The sequence below is a fragment of the Xyrauchen texanus genome, chromosome 28 (assembly GCF_025860055.1).
Source record: "Xyrauchen texanus isolate HMW12.3.18 chromosome 28, RBS_HiC_50CHRs, whole genome shotgun sequence".
NCBI classification, from domain to species: Eukaryota; Metazoa; Chordata; class Actinopteri; order Cypriniformes; family Catostomidae; genus Xyrauchen; species Xyrauchen texanus.
Window position 1 is genome coordinate 7,098,669 of NC_068303.1, and position 21,196 is coordinate 7,119,864.

The following is a 21,196-nucleotide window of genomic DNA, read 5'->3' on the forward strand; positions in this document are numbered from 1 at the left end:
ATGTCACAGCAGTAGAGGAGGCGCAACTATGAGGATCAGCCTATAATCCCACCCACGTTGAGCCGGCACTAAACTGCAGTGGAAAAGGAAGCTCAGAAAAGTAAAACGAGTAGAGGTGACTCGAGTCGAACCGTAACGTGCAGTGGAAAAGTGCCCTAAGTGTACCTTTGAAGGTTCTGCCCTAGTGACAAGCTGTTGTACCATCACAGATAAAAAAAAATATCTGAAAATGAACTAGCATCGGGTAAATGCTGAAATTATTTAAAATCCCTGTCAACATTAAAAAGAATCACATTTTAATAGTTGTAAATAATACATTTCCCACAATTACCTGTTGTTCGCAGACCAGAGGGGTGTGCCAGGAGAAGAAATGAGTGCATGTGGTTTCATCAGAGTACACCAACACAGGTTCATCAGTACCTCCTCCCTCAGACTTGCAGACAAAGCTGAAGATGCTCTTGTGTTTGAGGGAGGGGTTGGCGGCACATGCGTCTCCACCCTCATAGGTGAGCTCCACCACCTGGTCCTTATAGACCAGCTTTCTCGAGGCTGTTCCACCACTGATCACCATCTGGGTGTTCTTGATGCACACTCCTGCAGCAAAAATAAAACTTCGGTTAACAAGGGTCTCTTTTGCTTGCAAGCTTAAAGGGTTATTTCACTCAAATAATTTACTCACCCTCATGTTCTCCCAAACCTGTGTGGCCTTTCTTCCATGAAATGCAAAAGGATGTTAGGCAGAATGTTATGAACTGACAGCCTCAGTCACCACTCACTTTCAATTTGAATTCAACTGAAACTTTATTGTCCCTCTAAGGGAAATTTGTTTTGCAAAAACACAAACAAGATCTCATAAGAAGACACCATCCATAAAGTTCATAAAGCAAAAATAATTAATTTAAATAGAGTTCAACAGTTCAAAGACCACAGGCACAAAAGAGGCCTCAATTCTCTTGGTCCTCCCCCTCGGCACACTGAAGTGACGGCCTGATGGCAGTAACTCGAAACTCTGTATGCAAGGGATGGTCTGTGCTTTTACTTCTTAACCATATATAAAATAAATGTTGGTTAAATGGGCCTGACTGTCCCCAATAATTTTACCTGCCATATGTTAAAACAGATTCACTTATAGTGTTATGACAGGGTCAAATGATCAAACACACGAAGGATTTCAGTTCCCCAGCAAAAATAGTCGCTACTGATCTTTTTTGCAGACAACATCAACATTCGGTTTGAAACACAATTTGCAGTCAATCACTCATTTACATTTATGCATTTGGCAGATGCTTTTATCCAAAGAGACTTACAGTGAAATTATTACAGGGACAATCCCCCCGGAACAACCTGGAGTTAAGTGCCTTGATCAAGAACACAATGGTGGTGACCGTGGGGTTCGAACCAGCGACCTTCTGATTAACAGCCCTGTGCTTTAGCCACTACGCCAACACCACTCCAATTCACTCAATTCTCATGGTGGCTTCGACAAACATTAGTGTACATAATGTATAAAAGGTGGAGATAAACAACAGCCCTGGGGTGAACCAGTCAGATAAAAAAAATCTATCATGAAAGTTTTAGGGTTCTCAAGATGTTTAAACAAAGTATTTAATTAAAAAAAAGGGTGGCATCCTCGAATCCTCTATTGGCTCTTTAAGCAAACTGCAAAGGATCAATGCCATTTCCAGTCTGATCTAGAATCTATTTTTTCTCTAACTTTTCCAAACATTTCATAATTAACAAAGTAAGAGCCACTGGCCTAAAATCACTAGGGACCTTTGGAGTACTAATATTTGCAACAGGGACAACTTTGGAATGTTTCCATTTCTGAGGAACTCTTTGTAGCATAAGAGATTGTAAGATATCTATTCCATTTGTTTCATTGCATCATTTTTCTATCCAACGAACACAATGTTTAGAGACTGAGGCTAACTTTGCAACTTACAACTCCTTTTGCGTTCCACAGAAGAAAGACCATCATACAGGTGTGAAAGAACATGAGACTGAGGTTGCATCATCAATCTTTCAAAATAGATACACTGAACCGGCTGACCTATTTCTATTTCTGATCTTTTTCAGATGGACAACTCCACCCAAGTCTCTTGGACGGAGTTAATGCATTCATAAATTCAAAAAGGATTCTGGCCCTTTAAAAGTGTACACAAAAGGCACAAAGGGAGTATCACCTGTTCCTGGGGCGCATCCAGCGTTGACTATCTCTCCACACACATTCAGTCTGAACATCTTTCTAAGGTCCACTGGATCATAGACCATATATCCTCCAGTCCGACTGAGGACATTCAGGTCAAAGAGATGACCTGTGGAGAACAAGCAAATACACAGTGAACAGGGAATCTCAGATCAATTAAAAAACTGCAAAAATGCCATTACTCTAATTGGACTGATGTAAAACATCCTTGCTGATTTTAAGGAATTACTATTTTCATCTTGATAAACATAAATTCAGTCAAGCATGTCCAAACTTTTGACTGGAAATGTACCTACAGGAGCAGACAGGAAGAGTCCAAGATGACTCGGTTGTTCATGTTTGACTGGTCATGTGTGTTATTGTGTATTCAGTGCAAGTGACTCACCCGTAGCTGGATTTGTAACTTTGCAGTCGCCATGTTCAGTGCTGTTAAGAGGACAGGCTGCAGCAGTGAACCACACAAAGCTATAGGAACAGTTCTCTAGAGCTGTGATCAGAGTGGGCTCGGAGTCCTACAGACAGATGGACGGTGTCATTGTTTCCACTATATACATCAAAACATGTTTCATGTCTTTTTATTCATTGACTTATTTTTAATGTCAATGTGAAAGACTTTAAATATGTATTTATATAAAAATAAACTTGCCTTGACCATTCAAAAATGTCTTAAAATTAACAATAAACAAAACTGCCCAACATAACTTCCTAAATGTATGTTTCTTGTCTGATTGTCTGATTTACCAACATAACCAAGACTGCATGGGTGGGGAACAAATAACATTAACAATAATATCTTAATAAGGATCTAAACTTCAAATAAGATAAAAATGAGCATTCGAAATTTAGATGTGTGTTAAACACTGATGATGGCTTACATTCTTGGGCTAAAACATACATGTCTCAAGACGCATTTAAAAGGTTCAATAGCCTTTTAAATTGACAGATATTCTACTGCATGAGACACGAAAAAACAGTGAGACATGACAGAGCAGTCAAAAATGTCCATCTAGCAGCACATACATATAAACACAACAGTTAGTCCTCGAATCTGATTGGACGAGAGACGTTCCATTAGCACCGATGGTCTGACACCATCAGCACTCCAAGTGCCAGTTAGGTCAGTGTTTCCCAACCTTTTTTCTGCCACGGCACACTTTTTATGACCAAAAAATTATACGGCACACCACTATCCCACATAGGCTAACCATCGTCGATATTTTCAAGAATTTGTCCATGTTTTCTGTCTGTCTTAGAAGCGTGTTTACTTGTAATATTTGAAATTCGGCTAAGCAAATAATTTAAAAACACATTAATCATTGCTCTTCACGATCACAAAAGTGACAAATTATGCTTTCAAAACGGCAAAGTTTGGATCCCTGAATTTGTATTTTTTTCATGTATTTATTTATTTTGTGGCACAACAGACTGATTAATTACACAATGGGTGCTGTTTAAAATGGCGGAGGACATTGCAGTTTCTATAGTGAATGACTCTTGCGCACCGGATACCACAAAATAGGGAGAAATACCCTAGCTTGGACACTTTTTTTCCACTGAGAAAGCTGATCTTCCGAAAGCTGACAGCTTGGGTGTGGCAACAGGTGGGTAAATCTTCATTTTAAATAATTTTACGCACATTTGTTAACAGCCAGATATGTTCTTTGCAATAAACAATTGCTAAATCACGATGCTGATTGACTTATATTGATTTGTTGCACCCATGTGTGGATGTAGAAGACAACTTTGATTTAAAAATCACGTCTTGTTGATTTTTCCCTCAACCTGAAATATCTAGAACGTTTTTATATCATTCAAATTTTGGAAGATTTTCAGTTGAAATGTTGAATCTAGTTTCTCAGCCCTGTGGACAGCTCTATTTTTCTTGCTTTATTTTATTTCCTGCAGAGTATCCTGTTAATAGGTTTACTAAAAAGTACAATGAAAAAGATAAATTTTAGGGTTAAGGTTAGTTTAAAGTAGGTTTTTGCAAACTAATGACCTCTTTCATAACCTCAAACCTTTCAAAATTTCTTAAAAGTTGACATCTTTATAGTGTATCGAGGTTGCTGGTTTGGGTCTATATTGCTGGTCGTGATTTTCTGTGAGATTTTTGTTCACAATTCAGGAGTTTTCCGTGGACCATCGGGCAATTTTAGATGGTCCCCAGTTGAAAAAGCACCGGTCTATAGAAATTATAATTAGTTTAGAATAAACACACAACACTGTCTGTGATTGTAGAGAAAAGTAAAAATGATCATTCACCACTTTATCAGGGTTGCAGCTGAAGCGGATGATGGTGCTTCTGTTTCCCTTGCCGTCAGGACAGGCCTGACCATTTGTGTATTTCAGGATCAAAATGTTTTTATCCCACTTTGGACTGGTCTCTGCCTCCCCCAGACTCACATACTTATCTCCATCCTTCAAACAAGCTGCAGCGCTGGATGGGCAGCTCCACAAACCTGAGACAAATGGAACACCATTTAAAATATTAAATAATATATGTGAAAATGAAAAACTAAATTATGACTAGTTGGGTGGAAAAAGCCTTAAATAGCTTTATGTATGAACTACAGGGAAAAAATGCTATAAAATGTAGAATATGGCTCATTTAAATTAGAGGTCAACTGATAGTGGATTTTGCTGATACAGATAACTAAGATGGTGAAAAGGGGTAGATGACCGATTAATCGCCCAATAGTCCAAAACTAATCAAATCCCAGAAGTAATTTATTGTGCAACCAAAATCCCAATAATATCCAGAAAAATTTAGATTTGGAGCATAGCACTGGACAATGAACAAGCCCAAAATACATTTACGGATTTCAGGACACTTATTTTGAAATGTCGAAGATCTGACTCTTTACAATGCTCTTTATTAAACTATTTACCATATAAAGCTTTTTATAGCCAATTTATTCACCATATTAAGGATTTTATATATAATATATATATATACTGTATATATTTCTCCAGATGATATATATATATATATATATATATATATATATATATATATTAGGGCTGAAACGTTTAGTCAACATTATCGACAACGTCGCCAATAAACAATGTATGACAAAAATTTTCATTGTCGAATAGTCGTCTGATTTCATTTAACACAACGAGATCTTTTGAAATGCTAATGATGATGCAGGAGAGCAGCACTTCAGCTCGCACTTGAATGAGGAGAGGAAGAAACAGCAGTTCACAGTCGAGATGCACTCCAAACTTTCCAAACAGATTAAGGTGATGTAGATCGCAAAGTATTATAATACAAAAATAATAGCAAAATAAGTAAATACAGAATTAGTGTCGTCGTGAAATAAAGCGGAGCCATACCTGGTGTTCCACTTGAACAAAACTTGCATGTCAGAGTGTCTAAAAAGGAAACACTGTGCCGTTATATACTATATTTAATGCATCATTTATTAAAGTTCAAATAATAAGGAAGCGGGCTGTATAAATAAGCACTAACTCCGAAACTGGCATTTGTCTGTGCGGTCAGAGCCGCTTACAGGTGAAACTCGAAAAATTAGAATATCGTGCAAAAGTTCATTAATTTCAGTAATTCAACTTAAAAGGTGAAACTAATATATTATATAGACTCATTACAAGCAAAGTAAGATATTTCAAGCCTTTATTTGATATAATTTTGATGATTATGGCTTACAGCTTATGAAAACCCCAAATTCAGAATCTCAGAAAATTAGAATATTACATGAAATCAATAAAAAAAAAAAGGATTTTAAATACAGAAATGTCGGCCCTCTGAAAAGTATAATCATGCATATGTACTCAGTACTTGGTTTGGGCCCCTTTTGCATTAATTACTGCCTCAATGCGGCGTGGCATGGATGCTATCAGCCTGTGGCACTGCTGAGGTGTTATGGAAGACCAAGATGCTTCAATAGCGGCCTTCAGCTCTTCTGCATTGTTTGGTCTCATGTCTCTCATCTTTCTCTTGGCAATGCCCCATAGATTCTCTATGGGGTTCAGGTCAGGCGAGTTTGATGTCCAATCAAGCACAGTAATACCATGGTCATTGAACCAGGTTTTGGTACTTTTGGCAGTGTGGGCAGGTGCCAAGTCCTGCTGGAAAATGAAGTCAGCATCTCCACAAAGCTTGTCTGCTGAAGGAAGCATGAAGTGCTCTAAAATGTCCCGGTAGATGGCTGCGTTGACTCTGGACTTAATAAAGCACAGTGGACTAACACCAGCCGATGACATGGCTCCCCAAACCAACACAGACTGTGGAAACTTCACACTGGACTTCAAGCATCTTGGATTGTGTGCCTCTCCATTCTTCCTCCAGACTCTGGGACCTTGGTTTCCAAATGAGATGCAAAATTTGCTCTCATCATAAAAGAGGACTTTGGACCACTGAGCAACAGACCAGTTCTTTTTTTCTTTAGCCCAGGTAAGACGCTTCTGACGTTGTTTGTTGTTCAGGAGCGGCTTGACAAGAGGAATACGATATTTGAAGCACATGTCCAGGACCCGTTTGTGTGTGGTGGCTCTTGATGCAGTAACTCCAGCCTCAGTCCACTCCTTGTGAAGCTCCCCCACACATTTGAATGGCCTTTTCCTGACAATCCTCTCCAGGCTACGCTCATCCCTGCTGCTTGTGCACCTTTTTCTTCCACACTTTTCCCTTCCACTTAACTTTCTATTAATGTGCTTTGATACAGCACTTTGAGAACATCCAACTTCTTTTGCAATTACCTTTTGAGGCTTTCCCTCCTTGTGGAGGGTGTCAATGATGGTTTTCTGCACAACTGTCAGGTCAGCAGTCTTCCCCATGATTGTGAATTCAACTGAACCAGACTGAGAGACCATTTAAAGGCTCAGGAACCCTTTGCAGGTGTTTTGGATTAATTAGCTGATTAGAGTGTGACACTTTGAGCCTACAATACTGAACCTTTTCACAATATTCTAATTTTCTGAGATTCTGAATTTGGGGTTTTCATAAGCTGTAAGACATAATCATCAAAATTATATCAAATAAAGGCTTGAAATATCTTACTTTGCTTGTAATGAGTCTATATAATATATTAGTTTCACCTTTTAAGTTGAATTACTGAAATTAATGAACTTTTGCACGATTTTCTAATTTTTCGAGTTTCACCTGTATATGAGTCGCGTGAAAAACAACGCGAGTTGTTTCAAACTTCTGCTGGCTGATACACTATCTCGCACGGAGACGCTCATCACGCACGCTTGTTTACAGTGATTGTCACGGTGTGTATCTTATGGTGAAGAATATCGGTGATACGCAGCTCTATAAAGAAGAAAGAGTTTGTTTTTTGTGAGTTAAAAATGGATCAAAATCAAGAGAACAAAAAGGTGAGAGGCTGTAGTCTTAATCCATTATACAATGCAAAATAACATTTATTTGATTTGTCTTTTTTGGTTTGTTTTCCAATATAAATATCTAAAACTCCTTATGTACGTTTACTTTAGCAGTTATACTGCAGAAGAAAAAACATTTATCAGAGAATTTTGAATATAATATTTTATTAATTTTAATATGTAAAAATTTTAAAATATGTAAAAATCTTTAAAACAAGATACATGAGAGGCAACATATAAGATATTTAGATTTGCTTTTAGAGCATTTATGTTGAATATGAGTATATTTTGTCTTTACTGCACTGGCAGAAGTATGAACAACTGAAAAAATACACTTATCAAAATACATTATATTTAAGATATATTCTCTTAAAGCAAGTCTAAATATCTTATATGTTGCTTTTCAAGTAAATGTATCTTGTTTTAAGGATTTTTAGATGTGAAAACAAGACAAAAACACTTACTTAGGATTTTTTGCAGTGAAATTTTGTATTAATTAAACAATAAAAATCCAAGTAGTTTTTCCCTTTAATTCAGTGAATGTCATTTAGAGGCATTTTTAAAAGATGATTTTGTCCTCTTTATTGTTAGTAAACATGTTTAATACAACCTTTTATGTCGGGACACAAGCTGAATAGTCAGTTAAGAGTGTATATTGTATATATCGCCCAAATAGTCAAATAATCGTTCGATTAGTAGATTATAAAAATAATTGTTAGTTGCAGCCCTAATAGGTATACACAAGGTATGTGGCATGTTTCCATTTAGTCACATTTTTCTTTTCATGCCCTCGCTAAACTAATCAAAATAACTAAATTTGCATTGAAGTGAGGATAAAAACATGGATGAATATTGTCTGTCAGTTTTATTGACCTCTAGATGCCACAGAGGAATAATAATAATAAAAAAAACAATTGGCAACTGTCCGCATAGATTTTTGCCAATAAAAGATAGTTCCAAAAAGCAACCCTCAACATAGATTAATCAGTAAAACCGACCTATCCGTCTACCTCTACTTTAAATGCAGGTCCATTAATATGAATATTTTCTATTAATGGAGATAATTATTGTCAATCAGTAGAGAAACAATGAAACCGGTGTGTAAATTGTTGGTAAAATCATTCTAACTCAAATTCCATGGGGACAATGTACTCAACTTTCTTCTGTTCGTGTTTCAAGAAGAAAATATGCTATGCATTTGTGTACATATGTAAGAGTAGAACACATCTTGCCATACATCTATCATCCAATTTCAAAGCTACCACTCACCGGTTTGAGGCACCAGAGACTTGCACACATTTATATAATACCGCTGGTTCTGATTGCCCGTTTCTGGCACGACCATCCAATTAGATTTGTGCAAGGCTAATGAGGACAGATCATAGGAGTGGCCATTTCCATCACTGCCAGAAAAGAAGAATTTTACTAATTAAGTTTAGATATACTCAAGATTTTCAAAAGCATGTAATGTATGTTTGAGTAAATAAATTAGGGTTGTTCTTACTTGTAGGAACAGGTCGTGGTTTTGAACGAAGGGCAAGCCAAAGCCGTGTGCCAATCAAACAGATACGTGCAGTCTGCAGTCTCCCGAATGAACTCTGGCTTTCCCTGATGAACAAATATAAGATAATAAGATAAAGGAATCCAGGAAACTAATAAGCCTTTTCTAGATTCTCATTCATTGTCAGAAATTAACTCACAGGATTCTTGCTGTGGTCGCAGGAGAAGAGAATGGCCGTGGATCGCTCATAGATCTTGTGACAGGTTTCTCCTTGTGTGTAGTTGATCATGATAATCCCATCATCAAATGTGATATTTTGATTGGCTATCCCTGCAATGGATCATGGGAAATATAGAAACATCACCACCTTGTCTTAGACTGCACACAAAACTGGAAATTACTTTCTCAATCTGGCAAGCTCTAATATTATTGGCTGACTTTACGCAACTTTCAGGTGTAAGGGAACGCTAGTTTTTATTTTATTGAATTTTTTTAGCAGCCCGCCTGGAAACAAAGTAACGTTTACAAGGTACCAGGTTGATACGAGAATATTGCGTATTAAATTAGTAAATCCGCTAAAGTTTGTCAAGATAGTCTTTAAAAAATATGGAAGATATTCAAGAGTTTGGTTTAAGGCACTTACTCGCAATTTTTCCACTTGATATCCACAAGCAGAAGGGCTTTCTTTCACACTTTTTTCAAATTATGTGTAAATTTTAAAATATTTATTACTTTTTGACAGACAGTAATTGTGACCACAAACAGTGAAAAACAAATATTCATCATTATTTAAATATTATTTTTCATCTGGCCATTATTGAGGCATTATCTGTTTTTCAAAATATAATCAGGTGCGTTTACTCAAGCACATGTTTTTGTGTCTAGCAACATTTGTTGTCGACGGTGGCGGGTAAATGTACAAAACTACCAGTAAGATTATAAATACTGCAGGTGTGCGACATGTAGTTTACGGCATCTGGCAGTTTGCTGAACCTTTTCACAGCTAAACCATTTATTAAAGCAGTGACAGACAGAATCTGCAGAATGACTTTTGACAAATACTCTCCACAACACCTATAATAACAGGAACATTGATCACAGCAGAGGATTTGTGGTCCAATAGTGAACAAACTTCGCTTTGATGGCTGTAGCAGCGGTGCAGTAAAGAACTAAAAGGATTAAAGAGACAAAACTTGTCAGAGAAAAAAAAACTGTTAGTGTGGAACTCTATCACAAATATAGCTTTTTATATTTATCTATTAATCATTTGTAGCCTTCAGATAAACATGTATTGTTTATAAAATAAAAATCACGATTTCAAAATAGTTTGGCTCAAGAATCGCTATTTGTAACAGAATACATTTTTTCCCCCGGCCCTAATGGTTACAGTACAATTTATACTAATGGTGCTGACTCACGGATTGCTTTTTGTGGGGTTTGAACCTATAAACCTTTTTAAAAAGCCCAGACCTTTAACACCAATGGCTACGTTCATATTTTACAGCTCCTCGTGTTCAATGAAGCGATTTCCATTTGTATGCCTGTGTTACACTTAGGATGTCGTGCCTACTGGATAGAACAGACGCTAAAAAAATATTAAAACAATGATGAAAAAAGACCCTTCTCCACTATGTACAACGTCACATTTTTGAACCCTGATTTATCTTGCCACGATAAACCGTTATGGTGCGTTCACATACAACGTAAAGCGAACGTTTCATGCGGCACGATTGCATACAAAGTCAATGCAAAGATTCGCACCGGGCGGCATAAATGGTGAGACGTATAAGCATTGAGATTGTCCGGATGTCACTGATGTACTGACGTAGTAGCAGAAGAAATCAGTGGAATCCTGTCCTTTTACGGAAGAGAAGGGGGAATACTTGCGTGAAAGCGAGTTTAAACACAAATTTAATCCAGCTGTCAAACTCGAGCAATGAGAGGCAAAAATTTTTTTTGCAATGTATGTGAACGCACCATTACACCACTACTACAAATGAGACAAACTTTTTAAACAATGAAACTGGGCATTCAATTTCATTTAGCTTTGATACTCTGCAAAATAAATAAACTTACCAGCAATCCTGTGATTTTGGCCCTCTACCTGACAGGAGGACACCAAGCCGCTGGGACTGTGAGGGCAGACTGAGGTTGTAATTGGGCTGCACACTGCAAAGTGATACTCATAATGCAAACCCTTCACTTCATAGTCCTTTCCGGCAAGTGGTGCAAGATTATACTCATAGCCACTTTTGGGATCCTTGACCTTACAATTTTCACCTGTGAAGGAAATTAGTTACATTGAATAAGAGACAAAGAGGGAAGATTTGTTCCATGGTTCTGCGACCTAATTGGCTGTTTGTCCTACCCTGCACTCTTTTGATTGGGCAAGACTCTGAGGTTCTCCAGATGAAAACGTATTCACAGCCGTCTCTGCGATCAAACATGGGTGCACCCTTTTAACAGAAGAAAGAAAAATTAGACATACGATGGCTTTATGTGAGGAACAGAGTAATATATAAGCAACTGAATATCTTAAAAAGAGTTGGAATATGTTGCATGGGTAGTATGGACTACTTTTATGGTTGTACTATTTGGATCTTGACAGCCTCTGGTTGCTGTATGCTTTCAATGTATGGAAATGAACTGGATGAAGTTTCTTTAAAAAATAAAATCTTCAAAATATCTACTTCATGTTCCATGCTACAAAGAAAATTGCTACAGAATTTTCAAGAGAGACACTGTACACTTGCTTACAGGACTGTCGTCACACTGGAAGATGATTCGGGTGGAGTAACGCCCTGTGCCACACTTGTCCCCATTCAGATATACAATACTGATGGAGCCATCCGCCATGGCCTGCAGACTAGACTGCACATATCCCAGATTCAGCCCTCTCCCATTGATCTGGCCGCATGCTCCTAGGGCACCAGCTGTCGACAACACAAATCTAATAGTGAGCAGTCATTCAGCAGACACTTCTTTCCAAAGCCACTTAACCCTCCTATATTTTTAGGGTAATGTTTAGGTAAAGAATACGTTATAAATACCACATAGTGTTTGGTACTGGAACCAAACTTTGTGACTTTGTCAAGACCATCAAAACAAAATAAAAAAATAAAAAATTATTTTTGTGCATAATTGTTTAAAATAAATAATTTAAATCAAATGTTTCTTTCCATTGTCTTAACGGGTCATTTTGACCCGAATGGGAAGAACCAGTTTTGACCTCTCACCTTTAGACTTCCTCGTTGTTATACAGCTATGAATCAAATTTATCCTAAAAATATTTAACATTTTCTCAAATTTAGGCCCTAGCCTGTACTACTCTCTAGCTCCCCCATCTCCTACACAGTGTACTGCATCTTTCCCACAAATTGCATACTTTCCTCCCAAACAGGGTTGGCGCACACATGCATATGTCCACACAACAAAAACAAAGAGAGAGTATAATTGTTTACAGTTTGGACAGGTCATTTGTTATTAAAAATGTTTACTATAATGATTTTAAATGATAGGGTACAATGGGGCAAAAGGCCCTCCAACGGTAAAAGACCTATTGAATATAATTTTCTGCTTTACCTTCCTCAACCCCTTTAACACTGCAACAAACTGTTTGACATTAGTGGGGATAAAGTACTTTTTTTTTTGCAAAGTAGGACTATTCTGACTGCTGGAAAAGGCAATAGATTCATTGGTGAAATAGGCATGCACTAAAATTGTACCTCTAAAATCTACACATTTGATTTACTAAAAGCAGAATATAATTTTTGTAATATAGTTGAGATAGTATAAAATATTACAAGTGATTTAAATAAAAGTAGATTCAAACATCATTGGCCAATGTTTGCCAAGTTTAAAACATAAAAATGTAAAAAATTTAAATACTTTAAAAAATAAAATGTTACTCCTTTCCTTAATTTTCAATTCCCTATCATTGTACACTTTGCGATCACAATAAAACCAATTTTAGTTAAAGTGGGTCTTTAGTGGCATTGTACACTGATCAATAATTTATGCATTTTGAATGGTTTTTCAATACTGGTCAAAAATGACCCGAAGGACACAACAAGGGCACAATTTCTTAAGATAATAGGATGGTTACAGTACAATTAATACTAATAGTGCTAACTCACGGATTGCCTTTTGTGGGGTTTGAACCTTTAAACCTTGTTAAAAAGCCCAGACCTTTAACATCTATGCCACTTCACCTATTCGTGTATAACAAAGCTGTTTAAACAAGCACAAAGGCGGTGAGCCCTTAAGTGGTTACAAACAAGCCAACAGTCCCAAAATTCCAAGCACCAAACCTTTAAAGAGTCAGTCTACACGTCCGTAGTCACTTACCAGGGCAGCCCTGGACATGAGACAGTGGTTTGCACACGCTGATGTAAAACTTCTGAGACCGGGCCTGATCAGAGGTGTCCAGAGGTACATAGTATTTTCCGTCCAAGCTGAGGTCACCCAAGTCGTACTCTCTACCTTGCAAATCTGAAAAATGCGAGACAAGTTAATAGGACAACCGAATCAACTTTTCTGCAGCCTTCAAACAGTGTTTTAGTCGAGTGACTGGACTCTTTGACATTTCCAGGTTCGGAACGCAGAAGTAAACTATAGCGGGATAAACTTCTATAGGAGGTGGCAGACCACAGCACTCCCACTATCACCAACAACAAAAGAAAAAAATATGCTTCTATTACGTTTACACAAATTACCAAAAGGGGAAAAAATAGAGAGAGAGAAATTGATCCCGGCAATCACTAGAGAGAAAGATGCCATATTTATTGTCACTCACTCAGCAGCTGTTTTTGAATTACCAATGCAACAGTGTAGATTTTCTTTTTTATTTTCTTTTTATTTTTTACCAGGGTAAAATAACAAAAAGTACAGTGATATAAATGTACAATAAATATTTTTTCTTTTTTAAATACAAAAAAAAAAATATTTAGCTACATTTACCCTGCTAAAATAAGGCGGAAATACATCATACCGGCAATAAATAAGGTCAATGATGTGTGGGAAATTTTACCAGTGACTTGGCAATCCACAGGGGCCGGCTCACAGGCTAGGGCCGTGGACAGCTCAAAGAACACATTGTGGGTTACATGGGTACTCGTGCCCAGTTCTTCTTGAGTAAGCTTCAGGGAGGGTGTGGCGGCATTTTGGTCACACACAAAATTAATGATGAAGGTGTCTTCATTGCCTACAGCAGAGAGGAAACTGTTAGTGATATATCCAAATATGAGAATATTATTTCACCAAATAAATTAAATAAAACATTTAGTTCACCAAAATATATATATTCTATTATTATTCACTCTCCTTCATGTTGTTCCAAACACGTATGACTGTTGTTGTTCCATGGAACTAGGGGTGGGAATCACAAGATAACTGGCTCTTCTCAGGTCAAATGGATTTGTTTGAGAACACACCAAAATTGTGCACGCAAATAAATATTTTGGAAATTGTCTGTATCAAGATGCGTCATGCCAGCTTTGATGTCTACGCATAAACAAATTCAATTTGAGAGCTATGTTGAAAGCCCCTGGTCACATGTTTTCAATTGTTTGGAAAAGAGCAGCTCGAAGACTCTTCAAAACATCTTATGTTGTGCTCCTTGATAAGTGATATGGGTTTGGAACAACATGAGGGTGAGTAAATTATGACAGAACTTTCTAAGCTATTGACTACAGCATTTTTATCAGGACATATAATATTTGTCAAAATGAAACAAAATATGGTATTCAGTGGATTTTGTCAATGTGCATCACCTGACGATTTGTCCAAGACCCCTTTGTAAGTTAGAGTGAGTGAGCCATCGGTTGAGAATTGGAGAGACTGTTCCACTCCGACCTGACTCACAGGTTTACCATTTTCCAGCTCACAGCCAGCCATAGCTTTCCCACCAACACTTCCACAGTCTTTCACGGCATGACAAATATTAACCTACAACAGACAGGAAGGTTGTGACCTACGGTTTCATGTTGATACAATGCATTAAAAACATATTTCAAGAGGCAAAAAAGAAACTGAGAAAGAACTTCAGTGCATTTGAAAAATATAAAAGTTTTCATACGACAAAGTCTTTTCCATGAGCATTGACGCGGTATCCATTTTCAGAGGCTAGTGGCTTCAGGTTGAATTCAAAGCCGGTATTGGGATGTTTCACTGAGCAGGTCTATTCATTTAAAAGTCAGATCAAATAAGGGAAATTAGAAAAAAAATCTCCTTAATAAATGTACAGAGTAGACACATAGGCAAACATAAAATACAAAACTTCAATTCCAAATAAAAGCCTGACCTGGTTGGTGTCTACAACAGTTGAGATGGCACAGGCTGCTTCTGTGTCCCAAACAAATTCAACGATACATTTCTGCTTCCCCACAAAGCGAGGACCAGATGGCTGAAGGAAAAAGACCATGAGATAACAAGCCAAAAATTACTATACATTTAACTGTAAAAACATTTCCTTTACTCTGAACTAATTATGCAGACATATAAATTGCTTTAATGCTTTTGCAGTAGCATAATGTTTTAACATAGAAACTAAGAGCTAATGTTATTGTATCCACAGTTTTACTGTGGTATAAAACCATTATAGATAAGAGTAATACATCCCATTAAATCCCATTCAAACTATTTAAGAATGCATTATTGTAAAAAAGAAAAAAAAAATTAGAGAAAACAATCGGATGATTGACGTTTGGTTAAGTCATAAAATAGTAAAAATTCACACCTGTTACTGCATATAAGTTGAACTTTTTATTAATGCAACAAGTTGTAATAACCAATAAACACTCTGCAGTTAGACAATGGAACCAGATTGCTTAGCAGAAGAATTGTTTTGTTTTTATTATTGTTAATTTACTGAAACTTTGTGCATTTCTTCATATTGTTGTTGTCACTCATTACTAGAGCATTATTGCAATACAAAAAATATTTATAAGATCAAGATTGCCACTCACCGCTGTCCCTGCTGAGCAAACAAAGTGGATTCGTGTTGTGTATGTGGTCATCTCTCCATCTGCTTCACACACTGACCCGTTCGTGTACTCCAACATGAGCTGGCCGTCCTCCTCGATCACTGGTGCTTTTTTTGCAATGCCAAAGTTACTAACCTCCACCTTCTCAGACAGTCCTTCCTGCTCAAGTACAACACAAACATGTCTTTTTTTATCATGGTGGAGCCCATCCATAGGCTTTTACAGTTCTTAAAAAGTGCACTCAGAAAGATTTTAGCTGGCTCTTACTCATCCTCTCAGCCTCAATAGTACTTGTGGTTTTGGACTTTATACTGACACTTTTTGTCCTGGATACTGGAAGTTTGTTTACTAAGTGCTGCAGCTTAACACAAAATACTTTTGTTTATCATCTGTTTTCATCTAATGTGAGTGTACATAATTGTCAAACTATTTCTAAAAAATGCTATTCATTTCTTTATGTGCCAACTTTTTTTGATTAGTAAAAACGTACTTGTACCTTTTAAAAAAAAAAAAAAAGCTAATAAATGAATTAACTGGCTTAGCAACATGCTAACATAAATCTCTATTCGAAACAATTGCGATTCAAGTCTACCATGTTAGTAGCGCTATTTATGTGACACACAGTGTTGCTCTCCATGAAAGCTGTTCCAAATCGGTCACTTATGAGGTTCCAATTGAGTAAGGATGCTGCCTTAAGGGCCGTTCACACCCAACACATTTACAGTTGAAGTCATAAGTTTACATATATCTTTGCCAAATACATTTAAAGTCAGTTTTTAACAATTCCTGACATTTAAACGTAGAAATCTTTCCCTGTCTTAGGTCAGTTAGGATCACTACTCTATTTTAAGAATGTGAAATGTCAGAATAATAGTAAAGAGAATTATTTATTTCAGCTTTTATTTCTTTCATCACATTCCCAGTGGGTCAGAAGTTTACATACACTTTGTTAGTATTTGGTAGCATTGCCTTTGAATTGTTTACATTTTGTCAAATTTTTTGGGTAGCCTTCTACAAACTTCTCACAATAAGTTGCTGGAATTCTGGACCATTCCTCCAGACAGAACTGGTGTAACTGAGTCAGGTCTGTAGGCCTCATTGCCTGCACACGTTTTCAGTTCTGCCCACAAATTTTCTATCGGGTTGTGGTCAGGGCTTTTTTATGGCCACTCCAATATCTTGACTTTGTTGTCCTTATGCCATTTTGCCACAACTTTGGAGGTACGCTTGGGGTCATTGTCCATTTGAAAGACCCATTTGCAACCAAGCTTTAATTTCCTGGCTGATGTCTGAGATTTTGCTTCAGTATATCCACATAATTTTCCTTCCTTATGAAGCCATCTATTTTGTGAAGTGCACCAGTCCCTCTTGCAGCAAAGCACCCCCACAACATGATGCTACCACCCCATGCTTCACGGTTGGGATGGTGTTCTTCAGCTTGCAAGCTGCACCCTCTTTCCTCTAAACATAACGATGGTCATTATGGACAAACAGTTATATATTTGTTTCATCAGACCAAATCACTTTATTGTCACACTACCATGTACACAAGTGCAACAGTAGGTGAAATTCTTGTGTGCAGTTCCGAGCAACATAGCAGTCATGACAGTGACGAGACATATAACAATTACAGTAAAACAACATACTTGCACAACACAATTTACATATCAAATGTACACATACTTACACAACACAATAATTATATACAATGTACAGTAGACAATACACACAATATAGAATACACAATATACAATAAGTAAGAGTATATGAAATATTTATAAGTAGTTGTATTGAGGAGAATATGTTGACAGTCCAGTGTGAGATTATAGATGACCAGAGGACATTTCTCCAAAAAGTAAGATCTTTGTCCCCATATGCACTTGCAAACTGTAGTGCGAGTTTTTTATGGCGGTTTTGGAGCAGTGGCTTCTTCCTTGGTGAGCAGCCTTTCAGGTTGTCGATGTAGGACACGTTTTTACTGTGGATATAGATACTTGTCTATACCGGTTTCCTCAAGCATCTTCACAAGGTCTGTTGTTCTGGGATTAATCTGCACTATTTGCACCAAACTACATTCATCTCTAGAAGACAGAATGCATCTTCTTCCTGAGCTATACGATGGCTGCATGGTGTTTATACTTGCATACTACAGATGAACGTGGTACCATCAAGCATTTGGAAATTGCTCCCAAGGATGAACCAGAATTGTGGAGGTCCACAATTTTTTTTCTGAGGTCTTGGTTTTCTTGAATTCTTTTGATTTTCCCATGATGTCAAGCAAAGAGGCACTGAGTTTGAAGGTTGGCCTTAAAATACATCCACAGCTACACCCCCAATTGACTCCAATTAGCATATAAGAAGCTAATTGGCTAATTGCCTAAAGGCTTGACATAATTTTCAGGAATTTTACATGCTGCTTAAAGGCACAGTTAACTTAAGAGTATGTAAAATTCTGGCCCACTAGAATTGTGATATAGTCAATAAAAAGTGAAACAATCTGTCTGTAACAATTGTTCCTGTAAAATTGTTACTCATGTCATGAACAAAGTAGATGTCCTAAACAACTTACCAAAACTACAGTTTGCTAATGTGAAATCTGTGGTGTTTACAAAATGAGTTTGTAGTATGTAAACTTCTCACTTCAACTGTATGTCCGTCTACTTATTTTTCCATTGTTTTTCTAAGCAAACATGCACTATACAAACATATCTGACGCTGCACCGCATCTCCACCTTTTTTCAGCATCTCAAGCAGGAGTGCTTTGTTTTTTAGGCACCGTATCAGGTTAAACAAAAAAACGTCAACTTTTCAAAGCGTGTCTCAAATACGTATGTTATACGCATAGCATCAAGCATTTTTTTCTTTTGGATTGAACAGTCCTTTTAGAAGGCCTTTGTAGATTTTAGTCAGCAAGGAAGGTCACCAGGTTTGTGAACAGAGCTACATACACTTAATTACACACCACTAAGTTTGTCTCATGGCTTCTGAAAAAGCAGCATGTATTAAGAGTCTATTGTTGTCAGTGAGTAAAGTCAGAATTGTATTTACTGCCTCACTGTCAGGGTTGGGGAGTAACAGAATACATGTAACGTGATTATGTATTTAAAATATTAGTAACTATATTCCAGTAGTTACCATTTATTTTGATTGCTTATGAGATTACCTTGCATTTTGTTATTTGTTTAATTTGATATTTAGTCTATTCATTTAGAAAGCATAATCCATATAAAAGCCCAGGAACATTTAAACATTGGTGAAACTCCTCCTTATAATGTGCTACATTCATTCAAGATCTATATATATATATATATATATATATATATATATATATATATATATATAAATAATCAAGGTACATTTACTTTGCATAAGATATTTAGGCTTTTTCAGAAAATGCGTTTTTAATACAAGTGTATTTTGTCTTGCTCTACTGGCAGATTTTTGCCTTCTTTTGTTTTCTTCACCCTTTATTAACTTGTTTATAGACAATCTGCCCCCAGTGTTGAAGAAGTTATCCAAAGTATTCAGATTACTTTACTGACCTTTAGTGACTTAACGGAACATGATACAAATTACATTTTACAGCATGTATTCTGTAATCTGTAGTGGAATTCATTTTAAAAGTAACCGATTTCTTATTAAATTCCAGCAAAGTCATTATTATACTTTTCTACTGTGCTTTAAACAATACTGAATAGGTGGGTGGGTGGGTGTGGGTGTGTGTGTATTTATCACTAAGTGGGGACCAAATGTCCCCATAAGGATAGTAAAACCCGAAATTTTTGACCTTGTGGGGACATTTTGTCGGTCCCCATGAGGAAAACAGCTTATAAATCATACTAAATTATGTTTTTTGAAAAGGTAAAAATGCAGAAGGTTTTCTGTGAGGGTTAGGTTTAGGGGTAGGGTTAGGTTTAGGGGATAGAATATAAAGTTTGTACAGTATAAAAACCATTATGTCTATGGAAAGTCCCCATAAAACATGGAAACACAACATGTGTGTGTGTGTGTGTGTGTACAGCCAGTGTACTCACCTTGCCAATCTCGAATTTCATCTCACAGACTGAAGCAAGTCGGTCACAACCAGGTACGGGTTTGAGTGGCCTGCACACACTGATATAGTATTTCCTGGGGCTGCTTGGGTCAGAGGTCTGCATGGCTTGCCAGTTCCTGCCACCATTAGATATGGACAAACTGCAGGAAGGGAGGACACAACACATTAAGTATAGAGTCCTGTACATAGCCAGAAGGTAATGCAATTGTACTTTGATATATACAATGGTATAAAATGATTACCATAGCCATATAACATGGCATTAACAAGGTACACCAAAGGTTATTTTAAAAATACCATGGTAGTATCATGGTAACATGTCCAAAAAAACATAGCCACCATAATTCGAATGTTTGAGGTATATCAATACAGTGCTGCCTTACAAGAACTGTAGAAATTATCTAGAACATTTGTGTTTTTTGAGAAATGTGAGCTAACCTGGACAGATCATACTGTTTCAAAGTGTTGGGATCAGTCACAATACACTCGTGTGGTCTCTCTGGACAGGCGTAAGATGTGTACCACTTGAAGTTGTAAGTGTAGACATCCTCATCCTACAGAAAGAAAGTTTATAAATGAAGGACATATTTGTTTTGAAATCTAGAGTTAAAGTCAGTTCACCCAAAAATGAAAATTCTATCATCATTTACTGACCCTCATGTTGTTCCAAACTAGGGCTGCGACTAAGGATTATTTTGATAATCGACTAATCAAATGATTATTCGACTATTCAGTTGATTATTGCAACGATTAATCATTAGCTCTTAACCGACTATTCAGCTTGTGCCTCGCCTTAAAAGGTTGTATTAAATGTGCTTACTAATAATAAAGAGGACAAAATCATCTTTTAAAAATACCTCAAAATGACTCACTGAATTACATGGATTTTATTTTTTGTCTTGTTAACCATTTAAAATGATCTCAAAATTATACAAGATATGATAGCAAAATAGAAGATAATTAGACTTTCAGAGAATGTATCTTTAATATAAGTGTACTTATATATATATATAAAATATACTTATATTCAAGATATATTCTCTGAAAGCAAGTCTTAATATCTTATATGTTGCTTCTTATGTGAATGTATCTTGTTTTAAAGATTT

At 36.8% G+C, this 21,196-nt stretch overlaps 1 protein-coding gene across 1 annotated transcript in view; it reads right to left on the reverse strand.

Annotated features, from left to right (window-relative positions):
* Positions 1-21,196, reverse strand: part of LOC127622161 (cation-independent mannose-6-phosphate receptor-like) — a 56,400-nt gene that overhangs the window by 12,919 nt on the left and 22,285 nt on the right. Inside the window, exons 16-33 of the mRNA XM_052096132.1 lie at positions 20,529-20,644; positions 20,071-20,230; positions 16,019-16,195; positions 15,355-15,456; positions 15,130-15,231; positions 14,825-14,999; positions 14,083-14,256; positions 13,401-13,544; positions 11,811-11,986; positions 11,422-11,509; positions 11,130-11,333; positions 9,253-9,383; positions 9,057-9,160; positions 8,822-8,955; positions 4,469-4,665; positions 2,592-2,718; positions 2,184-2,315; positions 332-594 (exon numbers count right to left, since the gene is read on the reverse strand). Of these exons, the coding sequence (XP_051952092.1) occupies positions 332-594; positions 2,184-2,315; positions 2,592-2,718; positions 4,469-4,665; positions 8,822-8,955; positions 9,057-9,160; positions 9,253-9,383; positions 11,130-11,333; positions 11,422-11,509; positions 11,811-11,986; positions 13,401-13,544; positions 14,083-14,256; positions 14,825-14,999; positions 15,130-15,231; positions 15,355-15,456; positions 16,019-16,195; positions 20,071-20,230; positions 20,529-20,644 (2,706 nt within the window). The remainder of the gene's footprint in view (positions 1-331; positions 595-2,183; positions 2,316-2,591; positions 2,719-4,468; positions 4,666-8,821; positions 8,956-9,056; positions 9,161-9,252; positions 9,384-11,129; positions 11,334-11,421; positions 11,510-11,810; positions 11,987-13,400; positions 13,545-14,082; positions 14,257-14,824; positions 15,000-15,129; positions 15,232-15,354; positions 15,457-16,018; positions 16,196-20,070; positions 20,231-20,528; positions 20,645-21,196) is intronic.